The sequence below is a fragment of the Bubalus kerabau genome, chromosome 7, assembly GCF_029407905.1.
Source record: "Bubalus kerabau isolate K-KA32 ecotype Philippines breed swamp buffalo chromosome 7, PCC_UOA_SB_1v2, whole genome shotgun sequence".
NCBI lineage: Eukaryota > Metazoa > Chordata > Mammalia > Artiodactyla > Bovidae > Bubalus > Bubalus kerabau.
Genome location: NC_073630.1, coordinates 33,033,584 through 33,048,701, shown reverse-complemented (window position 1 = coordinate 33,048,701; position 15,118 = coordinate 33,033,584). Strand labels below are relative to the sequence as shown.

Genomic DNA, 15,118 nt, shown 5'->3' with positions numbered 1-15,118 from the left:
AACTTTTCAAAGGTGCGCTCTTGGCTGTTTCTCATCTCGCACAAGCCATTTTTGGTTTAAGGCCCATTATTTTTAACCAGTTGTCAGAGGGAGAAAACGATTACTGAGCTTAGAGTCTGACCTGGAATTGAAGGCTTATTCAAATTTCACTTTGGGTAATTTAGCAAATCAAATAAGTCATCTTAAAGGACAGAGAAACATGGGATAATGTTCAGCATCATGAATTTTATCATTTGTCTATTAGTTCATCAATAGAACTGAGTTAAATAATCCTTTGCAATTTATAGAGCATTTTCATATCTTCTTTCATTTTAAAGGTTAGAGATCAGATGCTGCAATTCAGATAACATTATTTTCTTGTGTGACTTTATTGGTGTAGTCAAATTGCATGTCTTATCTTCCACCTGCTCTAATGTTCTTTGACAGAAAAAAGGTAGTGACTGTCTCTCTTTCAGGGAAGAAACGGCAAGTGTTGATGATTAACGAACAAAATGCAGCCTTACAGGAATCCGCTTCACTTAAAGATGCGCTCATCCTTTCTCAGCCTTATGGTTCTTGATTATATGTAACTCTGAGAGCTCAATACCTAACCCTTCCTCAGAACCTCTTTATCAAGTGGTGAAGCAAGAGCAAGCATCACCGTTGTTTTATTGCTGGAGAAATGGACCCATAAACAAGCACTCATGGAGTCAAGGGTGGAGCCCAGACAAATGAAAGGCTTTCACCAGACAGTTACCAGAATTGGTGGGCGGTTTCCCAAGCCCTGGAGTAAATGGGCCAGTACGACCTCGGTCGCTGCAAGCTTTGTCCTCCTGCTGCTGTTCTGGGTCCTTTTCCTCCTCACACAGCCTCCTGTCACCCTCTAGACAGCTATTGTCTTTAGGCTCTCTCCACCTTTAGTTCATCGCAAATCTCCTTGAGGCAGGAAAATAGTATCAGCTTGTTCACCCTAAGTTATAAAAGCCTCTTGGGAGGTTGTGTTATCAGCCCTTACTTTTGGAACCCGGGACCCTGGGTGTTGAGTGAGGAGTCCCTTCAGGTGGATGGCGGGGAGAGGAAGCCCCTGGATGCTCGGCTGTAAGGTGAGGGCACCATGGGGTAGCAGGAGGTGGCTTAGGAGCTCTGGGGCAAGTTTAAAACCTGCCGCTCCCCTCCCCCCGCCCCCCGGAAACCTAACCACTTTCTGGGCCTCAGTTTACTCATCTGTAAGGGGGACCTACTCTCCCGACTGTGACGATTAGAAAAGAATAAATGAGGCCCTGCACCTGGCTTGCTTGCTAGGTTAATTCAGCTCTTCTCTCCCCACCCTTGGCAGTGTGTTTGTTTGGGGGGGGCGGGGCGGGGTGCCGGAGAAAGTCGCCCTTACTGTTGTGGTGATCGCGTCCCCTTTTCAAAATTCACATCCTCTTCGGAGGGGCCCTTGTTTGGCAAGCGGGGTCCCAGCCGGGCTTATCGCGCTTCACACCCGACCTGGAGGCTGGGCTTTAGGTCTGAAAAGGCGGCTGGCGACGGGCAGAAGACGCCAGGGCGGAGCGGGGCGGGGTGGGCGGAGGGCCGGGCGGAGTCCGGGAACCTCCGCGCTTTCAGTCTACTTAAGGGAGGGCTCGGGGGAGGGGGCGCACTCGGCCTGTCGGTGGAAGGAGTTGCCGCGCGCGCCACGGGGCCTGGAGCCCGCAGTTTCCGTAGCCCCTGTAGCCCCCGACTGGGCTGCATCTGCGTCCCTCTCCCCCTCGGTCCTGTCGCCCCGTCCCCAACCCCAAGCCCCCCGCGCAGGAGGTGCGGCGTAGCCGGCGGGCGCCCTCCCCGGCTGCGGTGCGGTGAGCGAGCGTGGCGGTCGGCGGTGGGCGTCCCGCGACCCCGGGCCTCGGCGGGCTCGCGCGCATTAACCCCGTGCCGCGCTGAGAAAGCGAAGGGAAGTTCACGGACACTCGAAACCCAAGGTACCTGCCAGGTGGCGGTCTGGGGGGCCCGGGGTCGGGGGTGAAGTGGGGCTGCGTCGTGTCTATTTATCCCCTGGAGAGAGAAGCTCTGTCCAGGAGTCTTCCGGAGCGTTGCAGGGAAAGTCATCACCTGCTCCTCCCGCTGGCTGGGCTGCGGGCAGACGCTCGAGCGATTATTTACGGCGTGATTTTAGCTTTACAAAATAGAAGAATATTTATAAATGGAGCAGAGGAGCACTGACAGGAACTATTGGGATGCGTGTTCCTTGTACTTTTCTGTGCTTTGCAAAGTACCCCCCCGCCCCCCCCCCCTTTAGTAAATAGAAAATAAGTGTAGCGGTGAGCTACACTTCAATTTATGAAGTGTAGCTTACCGCTCGATTGCGTGTACCCCTGCCTTGCTTCAGCCTGCTTGGTTAGGAAAATAACGTAATCCGTGGTTTTCTGGGACTTTCTCTAGCTTTCAGATTGAAAGGAATTTCCCAACTTTTTTGGAGCTTGAATGCACACTGAGCCTCGCAGCGGAAATCCGCTGCCACGGAGAATCCGACGCAGCAATTTTGGCTGGAAACAAGCCGATCAGGCAGAGTGGGAGAAAGACACCATCTCTGGGGGGGAAACCCTGAGCTTTTACTAAGGCTTTCCTCCTGCTGATTTTGGTTTTTACGACTCTTTTAGCAAGACCTGTTGCTCAACTAAGTATTGATTCTGCTCAACGTTCCGTTTGTCTTCAGGGCCACACTGCTGGGTGATGACCTGGTGCGGAGGGTCAGGAGAGCTGTTTTTTGCTGTGCTTCCAAGTTTTCTCTTCCTTTCCGGTTAGCTCAGTGTCAGCAAAGTTAATGTGTTGATTTGTTAACACAGATATTACTGTATGCCACACATCATTCCAGTGTTTTACAGCTTTTTGATAGAGAACATAGTTTACCAGCTTTGATGATAATTTCTAACTCCATTTAGTTCCATAAAAATCAGGGGGTTTGTGACCTCCCAGTTGGCTCAGATGGTAAAGAATCTGCCTGCAATGTGGGAGACCCAGGTTTGATCCCTGGGTGGGGAAGATCCCCTGGAGAAGGGCATGGCAACCCCCTCCAGCATTCTTGCCTGGAGAATTCCATGGACAGAGGACCCTGGCGGGCTACAGTCCATGGGGTCACAAAGAGTCAGACACGACTGAGTGACTAACTAACGCTTTCTGACTTTGTAAAGAAAATACTTGTTATATGTTTGAATAGATATTAGATGCACATGGTATAAAATCCCACAGGTACAGAGTGTGCAGTGGAATGCCTCCTTTCCACCCCCTACCCCAGGTTCCCTCTCTAGAAGCTCCCTCACTATAAGCTCTTGTTCTTAGGTTTCTTTGATAACTTAGGCCAAACAGATTTGAAAAAGCTACTTTTGAGCACCTGCACATTAGAGATTATTTAAATAAAAGAGCCACCAATTTTATCATTTTGATTTTTTTTTTTTTGTTAGTTTCTTTTTCTCCTGACCACTCTGAAATGTCAGAGATTCAGGTCACTTTGTACAGGGAACTTGCAGCTCTGGAAATTAATGAATAGCTTAGTTTCTAAGTTCCCTGAAGTCTGAGACGATGGTTCACTAACTTTGGAGCTCCCTAACCAGCCACCATAATTACTAGAGACATGCCAACATACATACATCAGGCTTAAGGATAACTGATACTCGCTGTAATCTGGTGCTTCACAGCCTCTTCTCCTACGAGGAGGCAGTAACAGTGCATTTTTCTTTTCAACACTAGATTCCTGGTGTCTTGCTAGTTCTGGCACACCCGCCCCATGGCCCTCTTCTCTGCTGATTGGCTGCTATAGTTTGTGAAGTAACTGGTAACGGAGTAGTGATGTTTGTAGTTGGCAAGAGAGAGTGTGCATTTCTGCTGTGTTTGAATCCTCTTTTTGGTAGCGGTTTGTGACCTGGGCTACCTAGCTAAACCCTCTGAGACTTAGCTCCCTCATCTGTGACGTGGTGATTTTGACCGGTTATTTTGAAAAGCAGATAGTATCAATAACCTCAGAGATGCAGATGACACCACCCTTATGGCAGAACGTGAAGAAGAACTGAAAGTGAAAGAGAAGAGTGAAAAAGTTGGCTTAAAGCTCAACATTCAGAAAATTAAGATCATAGCATCTGGGCCCACCACTTCATGGGAAATAGATGGGGAAACAGTGGAAACAGTGGCTGACTTTATTTTTTTGGGCTCCAAAATCACTGCAGATGGTGATTGCAGCAATGAAATTAAAAGACACTTACTCCTTGGAAGAAAAGTTATGACCAACCTAGACAGCATATTAAAAAGCAGAGACATCACTTTGTCAACAAAGGTCCATCTAGTCAAGGCTATGGTTTTTCCAGTAGTCATGTATGGATGTGAGAGTTGGACTATAAAGAAAGCTGAGCACCGAAGAATTGATGCTTTTGACCTGTGGTGTTGGAGAAGACTCTTGAGAGTCCTCTGGACTGCAAAATCCAACCAGTCCATCCTGAAAGAGATCAGTCCTGGGTGTTCATTGGAAGGACTGATGTTGAAGCTGAAACTCCAGTAACTTGGGCCACCTGATGCGAAGAGCTGACTCATTTGAAAAGACACTGATGCTGGGAAATATTGAGGGCAGGAGGAGAAGGGGATGACAGAGGATGAGATGGTTGGATGGCATCACTGACTTGATGGACAGGGGTTTGGGTGGACTCCGGGAGTTGGTGATGGACAGGGAGGCCTGGCGTGCTGCAATTCATGGGGTTGCAAAAAGTCAGACACGACTGAGTGAGTGAACTGATACTGAGACTGATGTATAAAGAGCTAGCACTGTGCCTGGCATATGAAAGCATACAGTAAGTGGCAGTCTTGTTACTGTTGGGCTCTGTGATCATTTCATATATTCATAAGAAAGGTGAGTGCGTATGTTAGGGAACATCATGGCTCAGTAACTGCTTAGAAGGAGGGTTGACTTGCTGCTCATATTATAAGTCTCTATGGTTCTGTCTTTGGCCCTCACCTTTGAGACCCCATGCTTAGCTGCTCCTTCCGTGGCACTGCTGTGGCATATGGAAGGAGGAGAGACAGGTCTATCTACATAGTGGTTTTTAAAACCTACCCTTGGAAATAAGCTTGCATGTTACTTCCATTCACATTTCTTTAATATGGTTGACACTGGAATGGGAAGTATCATTTTTCCAAAGGGGCAGAACCAGTAGGGATAGGTCTGGTAGTGAGGGGCAGCAGATGGTAACACAGTGTACCTCAGTGTTTGCTGGAGGGTCACAGTTGTGAAACCAGAAGTTCATCAAAAGCTGAGAATTGATTCACCCGATTTATAACCAAAATGCCAGATTTTTCCTCTGCAGTGAATAATATATCTGCCCTGGGTAACTAGGCATCAAGAGCCTGTATAGGGCAAAATTTTCTTGATGGTGGATTTGCTCAAAAGACTAAATTCTAAGCTAATAGGTTATACAAAGATCACAAGAACAAAAGTTGGGTGTTACCAAAAGACAGTATCCAGAATATACTGCGTTTTAAAATCCAGGTCTCCTTTTGGAACTGTTACTGTGCAAAGCCCAAGAATGAATTTGAGTGATGGCAGTGTAGCCCAGACAAGGCGGAGATCATGATGATAGATTCTTGCTCTTTTTAGGTTTTTTACTTTTTAACAGTGAATTCTTTTCTTGTCGGCCACTAATTGCATCATCTCATGACTTGTTATAATTATTCCCCTTTAAGCTGTCTGCTTCTTGAATAATGACTTTAGTATTGTAATTAAAGTATTTTCAAATCATGGTGATTAACCAGTTCTACCCACAGTGTGTTAATTGTTGCTGCCTTTGGTTTCATAGCAATTTTTACTACCCTTGCCCCAAGATTTTGAGTATTCTTCTCCTTTTCTGCTTATAGCTGGGCATTTGTTGTCTGATTGGCTAAGGCAATATGATATAATAATGTTAAGAAAGAACTTATTATGAAAGCAAATTAAAAATATATTTCTAAATCAATAAAAAATTTTGCTTTGTTAGATCATTTGAGTAATTCAATAAACTGAGTTTGATTTTTAGCAATACAACTATGCAAAACAGAAGAAAAGATTGTACTTTAAAAGCAAACATCATGGAAAGAAAACATTCTGTTTTTTTTCCTGTTTAGCAAGCATAATTTTGATAGCAATATCTAATATAGATGGCAGACAAAAACCAGTAAAACTACAGATTACCTTAAGACTGTTGCTCCCCAAACCCCACTGTAAATACTATATAGTATTTAAAGAATGCAGGGATCACTCAGTTTCATTCCATCTCCTGGTGTAATTTACCACCGCACTAGTTTAAAGGAATTCTATGCAGCTGTTTAAGACTGAGGTATATTTACGTGTATAGATAAATGGAAACAAATCACCCACTTGTATTATTAACTGAAAAAAATGCAAGGTCTAGAACTAAATACAGTATGTTCCTATTTGTGTAAGAAAATTTTTTCTTTGTAGAAAATGTGTATGTCTTTGAACACGAAATTTTGCTTGTTGGGTAAAGAATTCTGTAAGGATAAAACCAACTTTTACAATGGTTGGCTCTGGAAGAGTTAAAAAAAAAAAAACGATTAGGTCAGAGAGGGAAGATACTTAAAAAGATCCTTTTTTAAGTGAATTTTTAAAATCATGTGCATGTAATTCTTTTAAAGCGAATTAGTTTTAAAGTGGCAGTTTTGTGTCAAACCTTTCACAGATTTTAGTAACTAATTGCTTTGTTTTGCTGCTTAAACTACTCCACTGACTATTGAAGGTACATACAGTGAAGTGGAGGAAAGGTCACCACAGGGCCATGCACTCTAGAGAGATGTGGTTAAGAACAGTTAGATTGTCCTGCTTGGGGTAAATGACAGTTTGTCTGTCCAGTCATTAGGAACCATTGACAAAAACAAATAACTCCAGTATGAGTACAGACTATGATATTTAGAACTACCTTGTGGAAATTGATGATTTTTTAAAATAAAAAGTGTATAATGTCTAAATTTAAAAATTGTAGAATATTTAAAGCACTTACTATTTTTACCCCTTTACGTATACTAGAAATCTAAATCAGGATATAAAGGACAAATGTTGCAGTTCCTTGTTTCTAACGTCTACATTTCTTTAGTCAGGATAATACACAGTAAAAATCACAGAAGCCTTTCTCTGAGTATGACAGTTATTCATACTGTTCCATCCAAAATAATACAAAATTCACAATACATTACATTTTAATTTAGCTAGTAAACTGTAGGTTTTCCTTATATGTATATCCTCTGAGGATTTAAACCAAAGGGATTCTTTTTTTAAAAAAATTCACTTATTTTTAATTGGAAGATAATTGCTTTACCATGTTGTGTTGGTTTCTGCCACATATCAACATGAATCAGTATACATATTTCCTCTCCCCCTTGAACCTTCCTCCCACCTCCCACCCCCAAAGAGATTCTTTATTCCTGATTTTCTTCCTAAAGTACAGGCAGCTGTTCTATTTGGTCTGGGCCCAAGTCATCCTATTTAAATGAGAAAGGAACTGAAGTCTCTGTATGCTTCCCCCCACTAAATCATTTTATCAAGTCATTCCTTGTTATTGTCCAGATTATGGTCTTACTGTCAAATTGGAAATGAAAGAGAAGAAAATATAATGCACCAGTTCATATGGGGCTTGGTAAAAGATTTCACATATCTACTAGTTAAATGAAAGCATCTCGCCTATGTATTGTTTTCTTAAAGTCTAAATCAGTTACCTATTGGAAAGCTTTTCATCAAAATATTGGAATCAAAGATCTCAGAATCTGATCTCTGGGGTGAACTAATGTGCTGATTTAATTGTTGCAGGCAGGTCAGATTCCGGTGCTCATCATGTCCAGTTTTGAGGATGCGGACACAGAAGAGACAGTAACTTGTCTCCAGATGACTCTTTACCATCCTGGCCACCAGCGAAGTGGAATATTCCAATCAATAAGGTTTTTTAACCGAGAGAAACTCCCCACCAGCGAAGTGGTGAAATTTGGCCGAAATTCTAACACCTGTCGTTATACCTTTCAGGACAAACAGGTTTCTCGAGTTCAGTTTTCTCTACAGCTGTTTAAAAAGTTTAATAGTTCAGTTGTCTCTTTTGAAATTAAAAATATGAGTAAGAAGATCAGTCTGCTTGTGGACAACAAGGAGCTGGGCTACCTAAATAAAATGGATCTGCCAGACAAATGCATGATTAGGTTTGGCGACTATCAGTTCCTGGTAGAGAAGGAAGATGGAGAGTCATTAGAATTTTTTGAGATTCAGTTTTCTTTGTCGACAAAACCTCTCCTGCAAGAAAACAACTGGCTTTCCCAGGAGCCCATACCTGAGTGTGGCAGCTATTCATCCTGTTTGACTCTAAACAATTCTCCCATGGAAGTGGGTGAAAATGAGTGGTAAATGCTGAAAGCTAAGAGAATTATGAAGGACGAAGAACTCTGTACTCGTTTTATAGGCATTCCACTTACTAAGTTTCTTAGTATAGTATTGTACTGTCATTTGTTAAAGCTAAGTTTGAGATCTGGTATTATTGTTTGAAGTCTGCAAATTGTGTTAGTAATTGAGTCACCCGTTGCATTGTTGGATGTATGAAGAATTTCTCTTAAGTGTATATGAGAGCATGAATGGTACAACATGTATTCTTCATGATGAAGGAACAGTGTTCTCAAAATAAGGTTATGTTCTTTTCTTTTTATGCCTGATTTTTTTCCTATGTTTTGTATTGTTTCATTTTGATTTGTATGTTATCATCTCTTGGTTTGGTCATACTATTTCACAGCAGCCATTTGTTTTCAAGGTCAAGGCTACAAGCAAATTATGTGTGTTGTAGCCTGTTGGATTTATAGTACCAGAGTATTACAACAGGGCATGTTTTAGTGTGTGTGCCATTGAGGTTTTAATATGGGAAGACTTACTTATTTGAGCAATAATACCTTGATTTTCTGTGTTTTTTATCTATAGAATTAGTGTTTATTCCCAAGAACACTGTTCTCCTTTTCTATATTCAGTATGTGAAACTGATACTTTATAAACATTTCAGTGAACCACTGTTTAGAATTATTATTTTGTGTACCAAATTTTAGTTTTTTAATGTACTACAGGGTTTTTAACTCCATGAATTCAAAATTTTAACAACAACTATGTACCAAATAAAGTCAAAGTCTAATCCTCTAACCGTTTTCTTTGGAACTCCTTCTGAAGGAAGAACTGTTGCTGACGTCTGTAAGGGAGGAATGCAGGGGGCCACGCAAAGGCTGTGAATTCAGACGCATCCTGCTGTGTCCCTCAGCGCATGCTGGCTCCCTTCTCCCTTTGTTCCTACCTCCACACGGGGGCAGGTGGCCAGCAGCAGCTCCCAGATTTCATACGTTACTGATCAGCCACCTGAAGACAGCCCTGCTAATTCCAGTCCAAAGAAAAAGGGTCAGCTTCGGCCAGGTCCCCATTCTACGGATCAACTCTCCTCAGGCCACGTTAAGTCACGGCTGCTCCAATCAGTGATCATGTGCAAAGGAAAAGCATTTTCTCAACAAATGGCCACAGTGGGTTGGGGTCTGAGGTTAGACAGTCTAGATAAGGTATGACATGGTTTGGGGGTGAGGGCGAACAAAAATATTGGTGTCTGACTACACACTGCAGCTAAGTTGTGAAACATTTTCAATCCTCAAGGGCTCATTTGCCCCAGGAACTGATTTTTTTCTTGGGCTCTTTAAGTAGAGGGGTGTATTAATTGGTGCCAGTGTTATAGGCAGTGTCTTCTTGAACCTGCAACTTTATGACAAGGGGGGCTTTCCAATGGTGAAGTCTCATATGCTATATGATTATATAACTACATTCTAGAAGATTCTGTCTCGGCTATCTACAGCATTGACTGATCTGAGGAAGCATTACTTTTATGCTCTAACATGAGTGTAGTATTTAATTAGTAGGCCTTGTAGAAAAATTAGCTAGTATTTTATTACTGGGAGATAACTAGTGTTAACACTAGTTATATATGTTGTGTGTTTATCTTTGGTAGCTGCTTCTAAGTTATCTGGGCTTCCCTGGTGGCTCAGCTGGTGAAGAATCTGCCTGCAATGCCAGGGATCTGAGTTTGATCTCTGGGTTGGGAAGATCCCCTGGAGAAGGGAATGGCTACCCACTCCAGTATTCTGACCTGGAGAATTCCATGGACTGTGTAGTCCATGGGGTCTCAAAGAGTCAGACACGACTGAGTGACCTTCACTTTCTATGTAATGGCCCTTTTTAACTTTTTCAGTTCTCCAACATCTGTTTAATTCCTTATAGTAATTGTTATGTTAAAACAACAGGTGAGGTTACTCTTTACTCTCTGAACCCTGATTGAAACAATTAGATCTTCCATCTCAAGTCACGATGGAGGATGAGTGCTTGAAAAGCTGTGGTTGGAATTCCCTGGGCTACTAGTTGATACAAATTGTCCCTAAGTCCACTCACTCACCCTTCTACTATTCAACCTATATAAAAATATTTATTTGGCCAGTGGTATCTTTTTAAGCAATGCATTTAGGGCAGTGACACTGGTGAAAAAAATAGGAAAGCAGTAATTTTAGTTCTGTTTCTGGTTTCAACATTTTGTTGTGGGTTGAAGGCTACTGAGGGACTAGAGCTGAGCCAGCTTGGCACTGCTTACCGAGAGACCATTGTAAGATGCAGGGAAACACAACACCTTTCTTAATAGTGTTAGCGGAATCACTTCTCAAAAGTCCGTATCAAGGTAGTAACATTTTTTTTAAAAATGTTTTATTCCTGGCGGTGCTGGCTCTGTGTTGCTGTGTGGTCTTTTTCTCTAGTTGAGGTGAGCAGGAGCTCCTCTCTAGTTGCAGTGCACGAGCTTCTCATTGCAGTGGATTGACTTGTGGGGCACGGGCTCCAGGGTGTGTGGGCTTTAGTAGTTGTGGTACATGGGCTCAATAGTTGGGTGTACGGGCTTAGCTGCTCTGCGGCACGTGGGAATCTTCCCAGAGCAGGGGTCAAACCTGGTCTCTTGCACTGGCAGATGGATTCCTTACCACTGAGCCACCAGGGAAGCTCAAGGTGGTAACATTTTAAAACAGGAAACTTCTGAGGTTAGATAGTCAAGATGAGGTATGACGTGGGAATTCCTGGCTGTCCAGTGGTTAGAACTCCTTGCTTTCACTGCTGAGGATACCGGTTCAGTCCCTGGTTAGGGAAGTGAGATTTCCGCCAGCCACACAGCGTGGCCAAAAAACGATAGTGGAACTTCACCTTAAGTCAGAATGCCTTTTTGCAATAATCTGATTTTTTATATCTCAAAACAATCTTTCAGTCACCCAAAGACAGACAGACTTAGTCTAATAGTTAAAAAGCCTCCAAACTTCAGAAAAGCCTCAAAAAAACAATTCTGTGTAGTGCTGAGTGTGGGCTCTGAATCATACTGCTTGGGTTTAGCTACCATTTCCTGTGTAACTTGTCATTAGCTCTGAGTTTCAGTTTCCTCTTCTGAGAAAGCAGGAAACAGTGCCTCCTGTGAAGGGTTTCTGTGAAAACCAATTGAACTAAAGAACCACCCTGTTATGCATAGTACATGTTATTATGAATAGCAGTGAGCACAAGCAGGCCCTTATATTTAGCGGTTGCATAGAAAAGACTTATTACAAAAGACAGTACTGCTTACTTCTGAGTGTCAGAAAGAACTCCTTTAATTTGTAATATTAAAAGTCTCACATAAAAATTTAATATCATTTTTCCAATTTAATTTCATTTTCAGCTTTAATACTTCCTGAGGATATAAGAGTCAGATACTGGAAATCTGTGTTTGATACTGAACTCTTTCATGATCTCCTTTACTGCCAGATAATTAATCAGAGGTACCAAGTAAATGAATATGGGAGAACACTATTAATATATTTGATATAGTCCTTTTTAGATGTCTGTGTTCTAAAATTATGACTAGGACATCTTTAAAGTAAAATGAAAATTCGGACCTCTACTAAAAAGATGTATTTCTCCAATTACTGGATAAAAAATTGAAAGCCGGTGTAATTCCTGGTTGTATCATTTTAAAAGTTCTAGCATCTGAACTCCACATACCCTCCAGTTACCCCGTTTCTTGCTCTGACAGCAACTTTTCAAATAAATTGCCTACACTGACCATTCTTTATTCTTCATCTCTTACAAGATACTTCTCAGTTTCCATCCTTTCATTTGAAAAAATGATCACAAGCAACAAATATTCCTGTCCCCAGAGCCACCTGATGCAGCCGTCCTTTCTCTCAGCGCCCAAGTTACACTTGATATCACTGACTCCTCTCTTTTTCTGACTCTGGTGACACCGTTCTTTGGTTCCTCAAATTCCTCCCGTATCTGCTGCTTCTGACCCATTCTCTATCCCTGACTTTTAAAGGTCAGCACTTAGTTGGGCTTCTCTGCCAGCTTCCTCAGGAGGATCTCAGCTGGAATAATGACTTAACATTACTATTCACCTGCTGCTGCTGCTAAGTCGCTTCAGTCGTGTCTGACTCTGTGCGACCCCACAGACAGCAGCCCACTAGGCTCCTCTGTCCCTGGGATTCTCCAGGCAAGAATACTGGAGTGGGTTGCCATTTCCTTCTACTACTGACTCCTAAACTTGTACCCATTCTCTAAGCTGCAGACATATATCCCCGTCACCTACTTGGCATCTTCATTTCTGTTTTTTATAGATACCTCAGATTTAACTTTCCAAAACGGAACTTTCATTTCCCATACTGTACCTCCTACTACATCTAAGTCAGAAACCAAGACGTTACTGTCAAGAGTTAGCTGCGGCTGCTAGGCTTGGCTGTCATCCTTCCACAGACTTGGCCAGTAGGGAGGCAATGAGCTCAAATAGATTTAGAGAGTTTATTACTCACTGACAGCAAAAGCAAGGCCAGTGTGGAGTCAGTGACCCATATCTCGGGTCCCTAGGGATGTCCCTAGCTGACACTGAACCAGGGGGCCCAGATGACAGATGCCTTAAGTGGAGGGTAGGTCTGTTATTGAGGGGCCAACTGTAAACCCCAACCAAGCAGTTTTATTAGCCTACATACTGTACCTGAATGTGGAAATCCCATGCCACCCTGGAACCAGCGAGTGGGATCAGAAATTGCCTCACAGCAGCCTTCTACAAGATACGAGGCAGATGATAAATGGCCCTGTGTAGCTCCTCTAAGACTGCCTGTCTTGCCATGTTCCATGGAGGATCATAGGGCTTTCTGTCAAGATGTGTGTCCGGCTATGGTTGAGTGTTGCTATGTGGATATGCAAGGTGAGCAAGGTCACAAGGGCCCCGTGCTGACTGCATCACCCTACAGTTTATGGGCAGAGGATCTAAAGATGTTTTTCCAGAGACAACATACAGATGGCCAATGGGCACGTGAAAAGATGCTCAACATCACTAATCATTAGGGGAATGCAAATCAGAACCACAGTAAGATACCACCTCACGTCTGTCAGAATGGCTATTATTAAAAAGACAAGAAATAACAAGCTGAATAGATGTGTAGAAGAAGGAACCCTTGTGCACTTCTGGTGGGGATGTAAATTGGTGCAGCCACTACAGAGAACAGTGTGGAGATTCCTCAAAAAATTAAAAACAGAACTAGGATATGATTCAGCAGTTCTACTCTGGATGCTTATCTGAAGAAAATAAAAACACTAGTTAGAAAGGATATACCCACTCCAGTGCTCACTGGAGCATTACTTACAATAGCAGAGAGATGGAAGCACCCAAAGTGCCCATCAATAGGTAAATGGATAAAGGTGTGTGTGTATCACTCAACCATAAAAAAGGACAAAGACTTTCCTTTTGCAATGACATGGATGGACCCAGAGGGTATGATGCTAAGTGAAATAAGTCAGGGAAAGACGAATACTCTGTGATTTCACTATATGTGGAATCTAAAACACAAATAATCAAACATAACAAAAACTGTCATAGACATAGAGAATAAACAACTGGTTCCCAAAGGCGGGGTGGGTAGGTAAAGGGAGCAAAGAAATAGGCGAGAAAGATTATGAGGTAAAAACTTCCAGTTGCAAAATAAATGAGTAATGGGTATGAAATACACAGTGTGGGGAAAAGTCAAAACTATGTAGTAATATCTTTGTATGGTGACAGATGATAACTAGATTTACTGTGGTAATCATTCTGAAATGTATAATAGGAATACCAAATCATTATGTTGTGTAACAGGAACTAACAGTGTTGTAGGCCAATTATACTTCAAAAACAATACAAAACAACAAAAAACAGATCAGATTTGTGATTAACAGCAGTGGAAGGGAAGGGGAGGGTGAGTTGGAAGAAGGCAGTCAAAAGGTACAAATTTTCAGTTATAAGATAAATAAGTACTAGGGATATAATGTACAACATGATGGAGAAGGCAATGGCACCCCACTCCAGTACTCTTGCCTGGAAAATCCCATGGACGGAGGAGCCTTGTGGGCTGCAGTCCATGGGGTCGCTGGGAGTCGGACTCGACTGAGCGACTTCACTTTCACTTTTCACTTTCATGCACTGGTGAAGGAAATGGCAACCCACTCCAGTGTTCTTGCCTGGAGAATCCCAGGGACGGGGAACCTGGTGGCTGCTGTCTATGGGGTCGCACAGAGTCAGACACGACTGAAGCAACTTAGCAGTAGCAGCAGCAGTACAACATGATAAATATATTAAAGTAAACGCTGCTATATGTTATATATGAAAGTTAAAACAGTAAATACTAAGCTCTCATCACAAGAAAAATAACTTTTTCCTATTTAATTTTATATGTATAACACGATAAATGTTCACTAAATTCATTGTGATAATCATTTCATGAGGTATGTAGGTCAAATTATGCTGCATAGCTTAAACTCATACAGTGCTCCGTGTCAATTACATCTCAATAAAACTGGAAAAAAAATCTTGTTGGTCTACCTCTGCAGTTAATCTACTGTGCATTCCTACAGCAATTATCAATCCAAGCCACTCCATGTGCCACTGGGAGTACCAAACGTTCACCCATAGAGGAATCTTTCAAATATGCAAATCTTATCACTGCACACACTGGCTTACAAAAATTAGTGGCTTCCTATTATACATCAAATAAAATTCACTCTTACTAACATCCTACCGGATATAGTAGATTCTCCAATATT

General features: G+C 42.3%; 1 protein-coding gene across 3 annotated transcripts; it reads left to right on the top strand.

Annotated features, from left to right (window-relative positions):
- Positions 1-741: 741 nt before the first annotated feature.
- Positions 742-9,151, top strand: TIFA (TRAF interacting protein with forkhead associated domain). Of its 3 annotated transcripts, none has more exons than XM_055587975.1 (2): positions 742-1,082; positions 7,796-9,151. In XM_055587975.1, the coding sequence occupies exons 1-2, from the start codon at positions 1,044-1,046 to the stop codon at positions 8,375-8,377; spliced, it is 621 nt and encodes a 206-aa protein (XP_055443950.1). In that variant the 5' UTR covers positions 742-1,043; the 3' UTR covers positions 8,378-9,151. The 3 variants fall into 3 exon arrangements, with proteins under 3 accessions (XP_055443950.1, XP_055443952.1, XP_055443951.1); XM_055587977.1 differs by lacking the exon at positions 742-1,082 and adding an exon at positions 1,612-1,940; XM_055587976.1 differs by lacking the exon at positions 742-1,082 and adding an exon at positions 7,520-7,625.
- Positions 9,152-15,118: the final 5,967 nt, after the last annotated feature.